The sequence below is a fragment of the Taudactylus pleione genome, unplaced genomic scaffold (assembly GCF_031769625.1).
Source record: "Taudactylus pleione unplaced genomic scaffold, aTauple2 ptg000062l, whole genome shotgun sequence".
In the NCBI taxonomy this organism is placed as follows: domain Eukaryota; kingdom Metazoa; phylum Chordata; class Amphibia; order Anura; family Myobatrachidae; genus Taudactylus; species Taudactylus pleione.
In genome coordinates, this window is record NW_028284464.1 from 4,241,663 (window position 1) to 4,259,382 (window position 17,720).

The 17,720-nt window shown below is 42.3% G+C and overlaps 1 protein-coding gene across 1 annotated transcript in view; it reads left to right on the forward strand.

The window, feature by feature from the left end:
* Positions 1-17,720, forward strand: part of SCARF2 (scavenger receptor class F member 2) — a 236,101-nt gene that overhangs the window by 163,163 nt on the left and 55,218 nt on the right. Inside the window, 3 exon segments of the mRNA XM_088465505.1 lie at positions 7,971-8,074; positions 15,433-15,517; positions 15,519-15,548. Coding sequence (XP_088321631.1) covers positions 7,971-8,074; positions 15,433-15,517; positions 15,519-15,548 — 219 coding nt within the window.

The following is a 17,720-nucleotide window of genomic DNA, read 5'->3' on the forward strand; positions in this document are numbered from 1 at the left end:
AACTAATAGTGTTCTATGTGTTTTACTGTAAAGTTCTACATACATTTAACAGACTACAATATTTGCAGGGCTTGAATTAGTTATGAATGGAAAGAAGACAGCAGGATATAAACTTTAGAGAGAATGAAATACACAAAGTTAGTGAATAAACACCATAATAAACATTATTCTGCAAGAACATTTTATGAGAACCATTTGTTGGCAGTGCTGATCACAAAGCACACACTGCAGCTTCTCTTGCTGAGCATAATATTAGTCATAAACTAAATCATAAAGCACGGTTCTGCTATAAACAGTCTGTGTCACGTGACAATAGTAATTGTGCTGCTCACCCTTATCCGCATTTCCTTATTGTTTAATTGTATGCTGTGCGCCAAATCTTAAGTATACTCTGTGAATGTTATGTCCTTGGTTGTTTGTATGCTCATTGTTTTCATAAATAATACGTTTTACAACAAACATTACATAATAGTTACCTGCTCTAGCCTGCTTTATCATCCCCAAATGTACTGTTTAAATGTCAGATTCACAGTAGTTTAAACACGCTACCACGTACAGAACAATTGCAGAAATATGTTAGCGTTGGGGCTCAGAGACCTTTGTCATTGCTATAGTTATGCATCCCGTTATTCAGTGTTCAGTTGTATTCCTGAGAACATGATTTACAAAATTAATATTATTATCTTTTATTTATATGGCACCACAAAGGCTCCTCAGCGCCATGCATATGGGTAAAACACATAACAAATTAGAAAGTGGTACAGACAGAAAACATAACTTTACATATATATACAATTATTGCAATGCTCAGATTACATATTTATGTAGAGAATACAGAGGCAAAAGAGCCCTGCTAGTGAGAGCTTACAGTCAAGTTGGGCAGTGCAGAGGTTAAAGATTAGGAAGAGGGTTGGTAGGCTTTACTTAAAAAAGTTAAGGAAGACATTCCAGAGGATTGGAGCAGCATAGGAGAAGTAGTGAAAGCAAATGTGAGAGAAGGTAATGAGAGAGGTAAAGAGGAGGCAATAGGGATGGCCATCGGTGGTTACCATCCATGGCACACAAACCATCTATGGTGTACCATCACTGGTTTGCACCCCTTGATGGCCACTGCTGCAGGGGAGAATGGCAAGCCGCGGGCCAATCAGAAAACAGGGATGGCGCTTAGCAGCATTGAGGGGTGGGGGGCGGAGCTAAGCTCTGTCCTGTCCAGAAAAAAAAAAACATCGGCTCCCACTCGTTCATTGATAGCTAAGAACCATTGGCTCTTAGCCATCGATGGTAAAATATTCAACATTGACCATAAACCATCAATGATTCCGAATCATTGATATGGCCATCCCTAGGAGGCAGTCGTTGGCAGAGCAAAGAGGACAGAAGCCAGTGAAGTGACTCTCAGATGGGGGCAGCACAGGTAGTGCTAGGGATGGCCATCAGTGGGTAAGCCATTGATGGTACCATCGGGGGTTAAGATCGATGGTGTGTAACCATCTGCAGGGAAACCATCGATGATTCACACATTGATGGTCAGCCCTGTTTTAGTAGTTCCTGGGCAATGGGCCAATCAGATTAGGGTATGGGGCTTGGTGGGTCACACTGGGGGTGGAGCTATACTCTGTGCCCTGGTGAAAGAGATGCAAAAAAAAAAAAACATTGTGGAGCTTTGAGCCATCGATGGAGGAGAATCATTGGATCTCCACCATCGATGGCAAAACCAACAACTATCAGTGGTTAACCATCAATGTTTGGTAATCATCGATGGTCGATGGCCATTCCTAGGTAGTGCTATGAGATCGAAAAATGAGGCGGGCAGCCATATTAAGGATAGATTGTAGAGGGGTGAAGTGAGAAATGAGAACAGGAGAGAGGAGTAGATTACAGTAGGCAAGCAATTATGACAGCTTGAATAAGAAGGACGGATCTGGGAAACAGTAGGTTTGGGAGAAAGACTGTATAGGGGGGAGAAGGAAAGGGTCAAGGATGACACCCTAACAAAGGACTTGTGGAACCATGAGTGGACTTCAAACTAATTGATGTGCAAGATCTAATCATGTTTCTAATTTGAATCTAGATGCTGCAGAAAATAAGAAAATCTGATTTAGGCAGGGGTTAAAGTGGCCAGGAATGGGGTGGAACTGAGGGCCTGATTCAGAGCCGGTCGTAAGTGGCCGCTCATTCGTTCCGAGCGATGTTTGCACAACTGCGCATGCGTACGGATCGTAATACGCATGCGCGAACCAGTCAGTGCGGCCGAAAATCGTTTGTTTGCTAAATAGCGAATGCCTGCTATTTTGAGTGACAGGAGGAGGCGTATGTGGGTGGTAACAGGGGAAGGTGCTTGAAAACGGGTAGTGGAGATCCGAACGCAGGCGTGCTTAAAGGTCAAAACGGGCATTTTATGGGTGTGCATAATTAATACAACAGCGTCATTGACCACGTCACTGGGTTATTTTATAGTCAGAACTGCTCACAAGATTGTGGTAGGAAAAACCAACCACAAAACTAGCGAGCAGTTCATACGCTGGTCGATGTACTCGATTAATCTAATAAATAGCGGACATGACGTAGGATGCGAGCGGCCAGGGGGCGTAGTTTTCAAAAAAACGACCGCAAGTTTTGTTCGCTCGTTCAGACCTAGAGGCGTGGACAGACCGCAAAGAGTGAATGGTTCATTTGAATAGCCACCCCTTTTTTCTGAACGAGCGAGCGCAAATAGCGTCCGGCTCTGAATGAGGTCCTGAGTTCCATCACCTCTAATGGTAGGTAGAACTAGTTCCACCTCCACCACGTCCCTGCACAGAAGTCCCACAGACAGAGAGCCACTCTCTGTCTGCCTAGGGAGTCTCAATTTCTTCAGAGGTCCCTTATTTCAGATAAGCCAATATATAGGTAAGGAAAGAAAAAAACATTAGGAATCCATGGACATAGGGGCCTATTCATCATACCTAAACTTTCTCTGGAGGTAATTTGGTTTAGAACTTGCACCTAATTACCTTCATCATTCCTCCTCCCCATAACTATCTATTCCGAAAAGCTGTCATTTTTGCGATGACAGCTTTTCAGGAAATAGTTAGTTATCCCTCTCTACACTAAATTACCGCAGCTGGAATCCGTACTGCGCATGCGCTGTTACATTTGTTAACCCAGCGCCTGCGCAGCACTACCTACAACTACGGTAATTTTGTGAGTCCCCCCTCCACTCACCTTCCCCCCTCCGCTCACCTCCCTCCGTCCTCGACTTACCTGCTCGCGCAGCAGCCTCAGGCTCCGTCTGCTATGCTGTCATGTGTTCTCCACAGCAGAACTCAGTAGTTTAGAAAAAAAAAAAAACATATTTTTTTTCTCTAAACTTTATTGTGTTCTGCTGGGGAAAACATATGACAGCATAGCAGACGGAGCAAGAAGAGAGTCCAGAGGGATGGAGGAAGACGCCAGGGGACATGCCCAGCTGAAAGCAGGTAAGTGTTACCTACTATACGCCACCTCACAGTGGCGTATGGTAACACCATCAAATTCCGAAAATACATAATTTTCGGAATATGATGAACACCATAATTTCCATATCCCCATACTAATGTAAATTGGAAATTAACGCAGGGGGACTTAGCAAGGAGATATCAGTGATATCTCCTGTGTTAAGTATCTTCATGAATACTAAAATAGTGTTAATTAAGGAAAATGTCCTTAAAAATGTTATTTTAGTGTTGATGAATAGGCCCCATAGACTAGTTTGTGGGGACCACATAAAAAAAAACTCAGAGGCATGACAGAAAAATAACACTGATATAGAACTTTTTTTTTCTTATAAGTGATCTAACATTGTAGTCTCAGCTGATGACAGGAGTACTAAAGATAAAGCATCTAAAATGTATTTTACACTGTCATAGCCCCAAAAGCTCCTGGGGTCTAGGCGGCCCCCAGCCCATCACTGTACCGTTTCCTATACACAATAATGTGTGTGCAAAGAACAGTTTTCACACTTGTTTTGGCCTGTCAGACTAGCGTGGCGGGGAGGGGAGTGGGAGTAGACGGTGGGGTAGATGAGTTCCACCACCTCTCCAGGATCACTTTAAGCCCTGGATTTAGGGTACATACATACTGGCTTTTGGCCTGTAGTTTTTAAAGCTAATAAAAAGACAAATGAAATGTCATTTTTTTTTTAATTTTTACCTCACTAGCACTTTAGAGATCTTTGTATATTTTCCACTGCATTGAAATAAGGCAACTGCAAGGACATGTTAGCTTTCCAAAAAACTGTACAGCAATGCAATGGACTACAAGTACAAATGCTAGAATGTCTCTCAGATCCCATCTACTATGCTAATGAAGTATGTGGGACAAGGCCATGATGATACAGTTTGCTACAAATTAAGTCATCATGGTCCAACTCCCTGTGCATGCTGATAACTGCAGAATGTGGCACGATGCCCCCACACAGGAAAATTAGGCACTTATGGGGTAGAGTAACACTAGGGACAGTTATTCCTCTTGTCAGATATGTTTAAATGAAAATGAATATAAAATGCATAATGCAACCTTTGATGTGTGTATATACCTTAAGCAATGTTCTCAAAAGTTTCTTAATAATTCCAGTTCTCAATGTGTGTGACAGAATAACTAATCATGGATGTGTTATATGTGGCATTTTTTTTAAAGGTATTAGGATTAATCACATTATCTCACTTGTAATCAAGTTATGAAAAGGTGTAAATATGGCTCAATGTCTCATTTATCTAAAAAAAAAAAAAATCACACTGCATTTTTATGCCTGATGATTCTTTACATCAATTAATGCATACTTGCCTACTTTTGAAAAAGCATGTAAGGAAGATAGTGAACGCAACACCTATGCAGGGACGGGATGGTCCTGCTGGCAGGGTGCCATCTGCCCCCCAGGCCGGTACGATTCTGCTGTTTCAGGGCCGCCCGCAGCTGTGATCTGCATTTACATGGCAAGTGATCGCAAAACGTGCTACACAGGCAGCGAGGGACTCACTTTTTCAAATTGAGCAGGTCCTGCGGGAGGCACTGTATTACAGCCGGTGAATAACACCTTCAGCAGTTTCTTCCCGTGTCCCCTTACAAACACTGCAGCCGGCATCATCTCTTTGTCCAATAGCCACCTGTGACCTGAGATCTCCGGCTCCCGGTCACGTGACACCACCAGCTTCGCTGTCCTGTCTCCTCACGGATCTCTGAGCATGGTCAGCCCCCACTGTGAGGGAGGTGGGGCTGCCTTTTAGCAGCCAATGCTGAGCCTGGAGACTGCCCCTGTCTCTCTCTCCCCATGCTACCACGGTCGTGTCTAAATCCCCTTCACGGAGAGGACCCTGACGTCATTAAGCCAGTGTCCAGTGTCATTCCCTACCATCCAAGTGGGTATAGAGGGGGATTATAACCACGTGGCGAGCGTAGCGAGCCACCAAGCCCGAAGCGCGGCGAGCGAAGCGAGCCCGCGAGGGGACAACTTAAGTGGGGGACAACTTACTTCTTTAAGTGGGGAACAACTTACTTCTTTAGGTGGCCTTAATGGGCATGAACTGCACTTCCGCCCTCACTCACATCAATTCCAGGTCCCTAGCATGAAGGGGAAATAAGATCTACCATGCTACAACCGCTCCTCTGGCTCCGGATCAGGGTGGGAGGACAGAACGCTGCTGCAACTGTGGGGGGTCACGTCTGCTGTCACTGGGATGCCACACACTACTCTGGCGCTGAGGAAGAGGCAGTTCTCTGTAAGTACAAGACCCAGGTGTGAGCGTGACTGAGAGGAGGAGGAGGGGTGTGTGTGTGTGTCTGCGGGGAGTGGGGGAAACTGCGCAGCTCCTTGGTGTAGGGGCACTGTGCAGCCCCTGGGTGTAGGGGCACTGCGCAGCACCTGGGTGTAGGGGCACTGCGCAGCACCTGGGTGTAGGGGCACTGTGAAGGTCTGTTATAGGGGCCCTGTCAGGGGAAGTTGAAAGTGCCCTAATAGGTCTCAGGTCCACTGCACAGATGCCCAGTGCACACATACATACTACACACATACCAAGTGTACACATATATACTGCACAGATGCCCAATACACACATACTGCCATCTACACTTGCCCTCTCTCTAACTCCCAGCACTATTGCAACTGCTGCCTGCACTTACTCCTCTCTAACCCAAGATCCACTCCAACTTATTTCTGCCTTTACCCCCTGCTCTAGCCTAACCGTTCCTTGACCTTAACCCCCTCTATCCCAACTGCTACCTGCCCCCAGCACTGTCCCAACTGCTACCTGCTCTCACACACACCCCGGTGGTATGTGATGGGAATCACTAACAGTGGAGAAAAACCCCAATTTGTTAAAGTGAGGGGTTCCCGGGACCCACAATTTTTCTGCTCAGCGCAATCACTGATGGCACAGCTGCAGGAGGCAGAGGAATGGATGCCCTGGCCAGTGGCTTGTTCCCCCCTGTGCCTGCGCTGCTGAAGTAATTAGCAGTCGCAGACTGGCATGAATTTGCTGCCGGGTCTCCAGGTCATGATGTCCCAGCGCATTAAAATTTTTATTGTTTTGTTTTTGGCTTAGCGCGCATGATGTCATGACGTCCGCGCGCTGCCACTGAAGAACAGAGGAGGAGCCAGCGTGATGAAGAGCTCAGCAGAGATCAGGTTAGGAGAGGTAAGTGCCTGCTGGAGAGAAGGGGAAGGAGCTGAGGGAGACCAAAGGGAGGAAGAGAGCTGGGGGAGGTGTAGTGAGACAAAAGATGGTAGCTGACCATGGAGACACACAGAGGGAGGTGGGGGGTTACTTGAGAACATGGAGATACACGTGGGGGAGGAGCTCACACCATGGAGATACACGGGGGGCAGGCTGAGACCATGTAGATACAAAGGGGGTGGGGGTTGCTGAGACCATGGAGATACACAGGGGGGGATAGGAGAGCACATTGTGGGATGAGGTATGAGGGAGTATTGTGTTAGATGAAGGGAGCACAGTGGGATATGGAAGCACAGTGTGGGATGGGGAGCTTATGTGTGTGAGTAAAGTGAGTATATTATATCCATATGCAAAGGAGTTAAAAGCATGCCCCCATGCTGCTTATTTTAAGTCCGTTGATAATCAAGTACTGTAGCTGGCGGAGTCAAGCCAGCACCAAGAGGCAAGAGAGTATCCGGCGCATGGCGAGCTGAGGAGTAGCGCTGACCCCTGTGGGGACGGCCCGCCATAGAGGATAACCATCTAAGTCTGCCAAGGTAAGCAGAGCAGGTAAGGTCCCAGCAACAAACATACACACATTTGTTTTCCGTCACTCCCCCCCCTCCTCCTGTAGACAAGCCGGGGCCATGTGCTTGTGTTTGCCCCCAGCCTGAAAGTTGCCAGCCAGCCGCTGCCCATGAGCGTGTGTTAAAGTGGATGAGTACTGCTACATCTGTGAGGCGTGACATCAGCTTTACTTACATCCAAATGTAAAAAAGCCCCAATGCAGTTAGTAAGATCTACTTGTTGTTGAAAACACACTGATACTTTTCAGGTCTTGCTCATGTATTGTGTTCTACAAGGCGTTCTATATAAGTGGACAAGAGAAGCCTTATATGAAATGCATGCTGCAGGAAAATTACACTGATTATACCATTTTTTATGTATATAGCTCTGATTTCTTTTTTATCCTAAAGTATATAATAGCTACATAATAGGGAGTTTTTAAATGTGGAGATGTTGCCCATAGCAACCTATAAGATTCAAGCTATTATCTTCTAGAAGGTGATAGTTAAATGTTAAGTAGAATCTGATTGGTTGGTATGGGCAACAACTCTCACTTTGGTAAATATACGCCCTAGACTCTTCAGGGGGTCAGGGAGATTGCTATTATTTCAGGGAGTCTCTCTGACAATCAGGGAGAGTTGGCAAGTATGCATTAATGTCATTAAAATAATGATGTGCTTATGGCACTACAGTTCCAAGTGTGGATTATACCAATACTGTTTGTTTTATTTATAGCTGCAACCTAACCTGTCCAACCGGCCAGTATGGAATTAATTGTGACCTGTACTGTAGCTGTTATGACGACAAGTGTGATCCCGTGAGTGGAGCCTGCCACATGGGTGAGTTCAAAACATGCTGCTGGAAACAACATACATACATTTATTTATTTATTTATTACTATTTGTTTTCATATAGCTGAATAGAAAAAAACACTAATGCTAATTATATATATTATAGTGCTGTATATTGGTAATAGTGACTACAGGTATAGGTAATTACATTCTAAACTCTTTAAAGCTCTACACCATACACTCTTTCGGAAATCTTTTCACATAGGTTTCATACACCTAGCTGTACTTCAAATGTTGATGATTTATACATTTATACGCATTGAAGGAATGTACTTCATATGTACGCCTGTCATTAACCATATGCCAGAAGACTGACGCCTGGCATACCGAACTGGGCGCGGACAGCCGCTTTTAGGTTTAGGGCTCCCGGGGGGAATTAGGGTTAGGCACCCCCCGGGAGGGTTAGGTTTAGGCTAGGTGAAGGGGGGGTTAGGGTTAGGCACCCCCAGGGGGAGGATGGGATTAGGCACCCCCCCGGGGGACTTAGGTTTCGGCAGCGGGGAAGGGGGGTTAGGTTTAGGCACTTGGGGGAGAGGTTAGGGTTAGGCACCCCTAAGGGAGGGTTAGGGTTAGAATGTAGAATTAGGTTAGCTATACTTACCTTAGGGACGATCGGGATCTTCACCCTTGTCAGGCTGCCGCTGTCGGCACCCTACCTCATTTCTTCATTACTAAGAACTTTAGTAATCTCAATATAAATATAAGTCACATGAAACTAATTGGAAATACATTACTACTACAAAAGCAAACAATGATCACAAGTTAAAAACACAAAATTTCCTATTAAAAACTAATTGGAACTGCTGTTAAAAATAGCTAAAAAACAAGCACATGCTGTTACTGATATTCTGGTTGCATGAGTTGTAAAGTTCTTCCCACAATTTAGAACATCCTATTATCCTTCAATAATGTCACCCAAATATAAAGTTTTGTGCCCATCCAACCCTTTACCCATGAGATAGATACTGTTACCTGTTTATAGCTGCAGTGTCAGAAAGCCTGTTCTTTCCATTTGCTCAGTGGCGTAACTAGGGTATTTGGAGCCCAGGGCAAATTTGAAAAGGGAGCTCCCCCTCCCACTGATGTGCGCATGCCGAAGGTGCACGCGGCAAAAAATGGGCGTGGTCACTTAAAAATGGGGCGTGTCAACATGACACACCCCTTTATTTTCACACTGAACATTCCTATCCATATGCACCTTAACCCCAGTAGTACCCCTTATACAGTACCCCCAGTATGCAGTTGTGGTCCCTCTTATGCAGGCCCATATTAGTGCCCCTTATACAGTATCCCCAGTAGTGGTCCCCCTTATACAGCGCCCAATTAGTTCCCCTTACTCAGTACCCCCAGTAGTGCCCCCCCCAAATGCAGTGCACCATGTAGTGTTCCCCCTTATGCAGTGCCCCCAGTAGCAGTCCCCACAATGCAGTGCGCCCAGTAGCGGTATCCCCTTATGCAGTGCCCTTTATATAGTGCCCCCAGTAGTAGTCCCCCCCCTATGCAGTGCCCTTTATATAGTGCCCCCAGCAGTAGTCCCCCCCATGCAGTTTTCCCAGTAGTGGTCCCCCTTATGCAGGCACCCAGTAGTGATCCCCCCTATCCAGTGCCCCCTGTAGTGGCCCTTCCTATTATTGCCCCCAGTAGTGGTCCCCCCAGTGCAGTGCCTCTAGTAGTAGGCCCCTTTTATAATGCCCCTAGTGGTAGTTCCCCCCCCCCAAGTAGTAGTCCCCAGTAGAGGTTCCCCCTCCCGATTAAGTGCCCCCAGTAGTAGCCCCCCCAGTAGAGGTCCTCCCAATAATGGTGCCCCCAGTAGTAGCCACCCCTCCCCCGTTGTGCCCCCACCCCCAGTAGAGGTCCCCCAGTAGTAGCCACCCCCCTCCCCCGTTGTGCCCCCAGTAGTGCAGACAGGTTTAAAAAAAAAACATATAAAAATATACTTACCTGAATCCACGCTGCTGCTGCTCCGGTCCGCGACACCGCTCCCGCCGCCGTCCGCCAGTCCTCCCGGGCTGGCGTGCTCAGCATTATGGGAGAGACGTCATGATGTCATGACGTCTGTCCCATTACCCACTGCAGGAGCCAGACGGGTGCCCTGGGCATCTCCCCACGGTGCCGGTCCGCACGCACCCCGCTCGCCCTGCCCTAGTTACGCCACTGCATTTGCTGCATTAGTTCAGTTACGCAGCCCGCATATGAGTGCCTTCAATATATAGAATGTGAGTATTGTCTATCATTCTAGATGTAAATGTGGGTAAAATAGATGTAGTACAGACATATATTTACAAGTTGTCTGACTATGTGACACTCTCACTCTGAGAAGTTGGGAATAGCACCACATGGAACTGAGGCCCCCACATGGGAGCATGCAGCTCCCAGTGATACACACCTGTGTGGGAAGCAGAGTGCCAAGTAAAGGATGCTAGCCTGGCAAATAGCTCCCAGTGATGACATACACAGCTGCCTGCCAGGCAATGCATTGTGATGCACATATATAGTGTACTTTCAAGCAATGCAATATGCTATTCATGACATTATAATGGAAAATATAGTACAGTATAGAAAATATTCCCAAATGTCCTAGTTCCCCAGGACAGTTTTCATTTTCTGTTGTTATTTACTTTGTAAATCAGATTATTGATGCAGCTAGATTGATATGAATGGGTTGCTGTATGTTTTACATATGAGGTCTGAAAACGTTTTGTAAATTAATAAAAAAATGCATTTCTCTGGTGGTGCCCAAAGGTATGTGATTGAAAAATAACATCCATCCAACATGCAGGTGGAAATTCTCAGCTCTCCTCTCGCAGATTGTACACCTAAGAGGAAGCGCAATGTTTCTTGTGTAACAGTCTTTCCTTCTGCACCTACAATACTATGTGTCACTTATTGCAAACATGATCATCTCTTTGGTCAGTGCTTACCACTATTACACTCAGATCACAGGGGGTATGGCAGGTTCAGTGACATCACCCCCTGGTATATCTTTCAGTGGAGCTGCCAGATACAGATAGCCCTAATAAACTGACTAAGGTCACTTGGTTATCAGCACTCCATACTCTTCATTTTATCTTTCCCCAATCTTTAAGAATTTGAAAGTACCAGAATAGTGGTGACTCCCATCTCCTTGGGCAACGCTAGTCATATACTGTGTTCATAAAAAGTGCTTTTATATCCAGAAGAAATATTCCAACATTAGAGTGAGGAAGTGTTTCATCCAGCAGGCAGCATAACAAGCATTTTATTTGCTCCTCCCGGGACAGTATTCTTGGCTTGCATTGCCTGGCGGAAATTGCACATCTGAAAGTGAGAAGAGTGTGGAAAAGAGTTAGACTTGCCAATTGAAAGGTTGATTTATTGGACTTTAGGAGTACTTTTTACCGTAATCCTTAGCACAGTAACTTTTGGTGGGTCTTAAAATATTTTGATAGTAATTTTTTATTTGATCACAGGGCACACACTTTTTTCTGCTATTGACTCGTTAATGTTTTAATAGTGTTTTTATAATGGTATAAAACGTTCAATGAGTAGAAGTGTATTTGGGAAAGGACCCATGTGTTGATGTCATACTTGTGAAACAATCGTTTAACTATTATATTTGGAAGTTTTAAAATAAGACTAAAATGTTCATTTATAGTTTTGTGTTAAGGTCATTTGGAAGCTTAATGATCTTCATTCTGTGATTGTACACTTTGATTAGGAGAGAATGTGCTATGTTTGTGTTCCATAAAGTATTCCATGACTTGTATTTGTGTTTGATAAAGAATTGTGCAGGCACCACCAAAGTCCATCTGAAAGGCTGGCGAGGGTGAAAACAAAACAGGTGTTTGAGTGCAGTTTGAGAAAGACTAGGCAGTAATCCAGCTATACTATACACATCATGAGAACTTCAGTGCCTGAGCGGCCAATTTCCCATGTTCATCAGGCAAAGCACATACAGCTAAAAATAAAACGCTAGGCCTATTCATAGATGACATCATTTATTCTGAACATTCTATTCATTTTTCAGCATATTTTGGTATGAGCAGCACAATGTTATTGTGCTCCTTTGACGTCATATAGAATAAAGGTTATTGCAAAAAATAACTTTTGGGTTTATAGTACAGATTCTTCAGATAAATGGTCAGATTACTTGCAAGTTGCATTTTCCCAGAGCAGTCACACAATACAATTAGACATAGACATATATGGAAACATCTGAATACAGATTCCAGGAACACTTTAAGGGTTTAAGGGTCCAATTCAGTTAGGGGTGAGTTGTCATTTCAATGATGTATAAATGCTGTCAAAAGCAGCAGAACTCGCCCCCCCCGATCTCACCCTAGACGCGCTGATTTTTGTAAGTGCAGCACATAGACACACTTCCTCGCCCGTACTTGTGGAGGCAAGTTCATTGAATCAACACCTAAGCATGTCATGTGCAATGCACATAGTATATGGTGTACATAGAAAATACACTTTATTTCTCCAATTACTTTAATATTGTTTACCAGTCACCACATACATCATACTAAATAAAGTGGTAATAATAATGAGGATAACTGCATAGTAATGTAAAAATACAGAAAACCTTATAATTAGATTTGCACCCAGCACACATGAGAAGTTCACCATGCAAAATTAAATCATGTTAAGAACTGCTTCCAGTTTCAGGGGCCAATTTACCTTTTACGCTACCAGAAAACATCCATGTTACAGTATAACTAAATGTACTTTATGGCTTAATGCGTTGTGCTGATATCCTGAAGAAATTTGCAACTAAGTTGCTTTGCTCATACCTTTGTTTAACTGGCCTAATTACCAAAGTCTTGCAGAAGGCCTTGATAAATATAATTTGTTATGCAGGGATATAAATTCCGATAGCCAAAGGATCCGAAGGGAAACAAAATTATCACAGAATACATTTACACAGTTCAAAGTCCCCATAGACTTCTAAAGTGACTACATTTGTGATCAAAACGCTCTTAATACATTTGGGGGACACTTAATTAATTGGTATTTTCTGTATAAATAAATAGCCACTAATGGTGAAGATTAAGGATTCTGTAATAAAATAGCATAGATAGAAACCTATCACTGCCGGAATCCCGACTGCAGGCATCTCGACAGTAAATATTAGGGTTAAGGGGAGGGTTAGGGTTAGGCTGCAGGGGGAGGAGGGTTAGGGTTAGGCTGCAAAGGGGGAGGGTTAGGGTACTTACCTAGAGCTGGGGTAAGAAGTGTTTAGGTATGGGGACACTTACATTTTTGCTATAGCAATGGTATCTTCTACTTCAGTCCTTGCTAGGGGACTTATGCTAATGCCATATTAATAAGGAGTAGTGTATGACATTAACCATCAATAAAATCACATTTTCATCAGTAAGAAAACAATAGAGGACATTATGTGACATAGGGACATTATGTGACAAATATCTTTTCCTTTAGATGCTGCTGTTGTTTCAGTGGTGGACATGTTTTCATATTGCATACTACACTGTTGTCATCAGTAAACTTTTATAACTTTGTCATAAAAATATTTTCTTGAAGTGACAACTTTACGACTACTATTTAACTTTATAGTGTGAATTTATCCTTCTTTTGGGACTACCATTACTGTGTAAAATAATGAGTGTCTACAACCTGCTATGGATTAAGCGCTACAGAATATCCTAGTGCTCTATAAAAATAAAGTTAATAAATAAATGCAAATTTTAGAAATTTGCTCAATGTACATATTGCCATGGTATCCTCTTACTCAGGTGTATATAAGTAATAATAATAAAGCCATTTAGCATTTATTATCTGCACATGCACAAATGTGATTAAGAAGAGTCTTTTTCTACATCAAAATTAAGTCTGTGTGTGGACAAGTTTCAAATGTGGTTTGCAAAATTTCATGTTAAAAAATGTAAAAAAAAAATACCATGATGAAGGACGGTGTTACCAATACTACTAACATCTGCTGCATCTGATATGAAGGAGGCTATTACTGTTTCTCAGTTTAAAAATGTGTTCCTAGTTTTCCCCTGATTTTTCTACAGACCAGAGGAAAAAAAGAAATATAATTTTTTTTGTCTTTGGACTAAAATAAATGTTATCTTATTGCTGATATATAAGTTTCCAATTAGCTTAATTAGTCCAATAATTACGTCATTATTGCTTGTTAAAAAAATGTCCTCAAATTATCCAAAAATAAATGTCTCCGTTAATCTATGCACCCCAAATTTAAATAAACTATTTATGTCAATTAAAAAAAATAGATTTTTATCATGTTTTTTTTTCAATTGGCCATATTACCCCCAAATCATCTTTTTTTTGCATTTTCATTTAATTTGTTTGTAATTAAACTAAATTTATTAGCTTTTTATAATTTTTTCACTTAATAAAATGCACAAATCAGCCATTTAATGCATTTTTAAAGAACAATATATTTTTATTGGGACAGTAAATTATTTTTAATTTGTTTAAGGTACAGATTGTTCCACATTTTCTTTGTAATTTCCTCTGGGTTTTTGTGGTAAAATTACCACAATATTTTTTTTCCATTTGGGAGTGCACATACCCACGGTAATGAAAAAATGGTTGCAATGTCCACGGTAAATTTTAGAACAAAAATTGCACATCCAATTGAATATGTCCTTAACTTAAAATGTATGTTGCTGAAATATCTTTGTACAGTGCTATTTTACTGTCATGAGTAATTCTGTGTATTATTTCTGCATGGTAATAATAACTATAGTTTATGGCAGGGGTATTCAACATGTGGCCCTCTAGCTGTTGTGAAACTACAAATATCAGAATGCCCTGCCATGGTTTTAGCATGCCCTAATAGCAAAACTGTGTCAGGGCATGCTGTGTAGTGTCAGCTGGATGGCCACATGTTGAATACCCTTGGTTTATTAAAATTGAACTAAAAATAATCAAAATTAAATAGTATTGTTCAGACAGTTAGATTTTAAACTTGTTACACTAATTATCGCAACTCTTCTAACTCATAATGCACAAGTAGCATCCTTATTGATGCTCTTATTACCTTGTCTGCCTCGGGCTTTAAACTTGCAAAGTGCGGATCACAGTCCTCTCGCTTATATTATCATTAGCTACTTGTGGTGCTCACAAAACTATTTCATTTGTAGATGGTTTGTACATTGTAATACAGATTTTTAAATATGCATTATCACTTTTATATTTAAATGTTTATTTTTAATCATCATTATCATTTCAACTATTACCAATTGTACAAGACTATACAAATATGATGCACATGTTATATATTCTAGATAATAATAATAATAATAATAATAATAATAATAGCAATGAAATTAAATATAATAATAACCATATATGACTTTTTTTCTCATTTGTAGAAGCCAATCAACGAATGGGAGTAATAGGAGCAGGAGCTCTTGTGGCATTACTGCTTATATTGCTGCTGTCGTTACTGTGTTGCTGTTCTTTGCCGCAAGAAAGACGAATCAGCTGAGTAAGTTGGTGTTTATGCACAATATTACCTGGTACTTGTACCTGACTTTTCATCTTCGTTTAACAATCATGACACAAGAAAACATAGCTCATTACACCCATCAAATGTTATTAACTGATCATAACATAATTGTCCTGCATTTAACACTTTTACAAGAATGAAAACATACTGTAGCATATACAGCCTACTAAATTAATATAAATTGTGTCCAGCACAAGAACAAGAGTAAAGATACTAACTATTAAAGGATTAACATGGACTGGTTGCAGAACCAACCTTGTAAACAACAGCAATAAAGGCAGGATTTGTTTTTTTAATATACAAATTGTATGATATCAAAATTAAGAGGACTGTGTCATGAACAGTAGAGAGACCGTTAGACATTTGTTTTTTAGTATTATATTCTATAATAAAATTGGAGCTCCTCATTACATGCCTGGGAAGTCAGATTGACATACTTACAAACATTTACTTTTGCTCTTAGAGATAAGAAAGTGCTGGGGTCAATATAATATTGGTTTACTTAATTATATACATATAGCACAAATCACAGTAAGAAGATTTAGATTGCCTCAGCTCACAGGTGGTCAGCAGGGAGAATTCCCTCTGTATCACTGACGATACTTAGAAAAGTAAGAAACCAGATGTTAGTTTAGAGTTCCATCTGTGTTCCACAGGTTAGTCCTACAAATTCATACACGTTTCACACAATAGTTTACTATATCAGCGGCATCAAGGGTAGGCCATTTATTGGGCTATTTATACGTATTGCACTAAAAGACTCATGAGTGGCGACATATGTTAACCCTTTTAGCACCTTAATGTAAATTGTTTATCCCCACTTATCTATTACATAGACATCATAATAGCTAATTAACAAAAAATTATATTAAATGAGCTGCAAAATGAAGAATAATGATCTCTATTAACTTGTGCTTGTCTGTGTGTGGTGTTTATGTGCATGTGTGCCTATATATATACATACTGTATATGTGTATATGTATGTGTATATATATATATATATATATATATATATATAGAAATAACGCCGGCACTCCACGGTGTAGTCAGTACCTGCCTGGGTGCCCTCTAATGGTGTGTGAACCAAGTATATAGGGAAAAACAGCGGCACTCTCAGGACTTGAAATATAAATGAGACTCACGACTCCCAGAGATCAGCGTCCAACGTTTCAGTCGGTGTGACTTTTATCAAGAACGGCAGTGAAGTGTAAAACATCTTACCTAAATACCCAGTGACATCCCATAATGTCCATGCCCATCTCATCTGTCGCGCGCCCGTGAAAACACGTGATAGGGGCGGGGCCGGCGCTACCATGATGACGCGGCCGTCTAGAGTTCCAGGCGCTGCATGTAGGTTGCCGTGGCAACCCGGCTGGTGGAGCTGTCGCGTGACTGTCGTGTAACGCGCCTACATCAGACCTCTCCACGGGTTGCCTTGGCAACCCTGGGGCGTCTGAGTGCTGCGTGAGGTAAATAGAAGAAATGCAGGCTAGGTAAAACGATAGTATCTGGTGGGTAACGTTATGTTTAAGCTGTAAAAGCTATATGGGCAATAGAAAATGACAAAAATAAGAAGTAAAAAATAACACATTCAGTAAACAAACAGCTCTTGTTTGTTTACTGAATGTGTTATTTTTTACTTCTTATTTTTTACTTTCATTTATTTGTTTCTATTTTCATGTTTGCATATGCAGTATACACTGCACATCTGTCTCCTGTTTCTGCACCAGATTGATTTCACTTATATGTATTATGTATATGTTTATCACATCTTGTCCTGCCCATATTACCTGCATGGCATCTCCGCGCACCTTGGAGCTTTTTCCCTATTTTCTGTCATTTTCTATTGCCCATATAGCTTTTACAGCTTAAACATAACGTTACCCACCAGATACTATCGTTTTACCTAGCCTGCATTTCTTCTATTTACCTCACGCAGCACTCAGACGCCCCAGGGTTGCCAAGGCAACCCGTGGAGAGGTCTGATGTAGGCGCGTTACACGACAGTCACGCGACAGCTCCACCAGCCGGGTTGCCACGGCAACCTACATGCAGCGCCTGGAACTCTAGACGGCCGCGTCATCATGGTAGCGCCGGCCCCGCCCCTATCACGTGTTTTCACGGGCGCGCGACAGATGAGATGGGCATGGA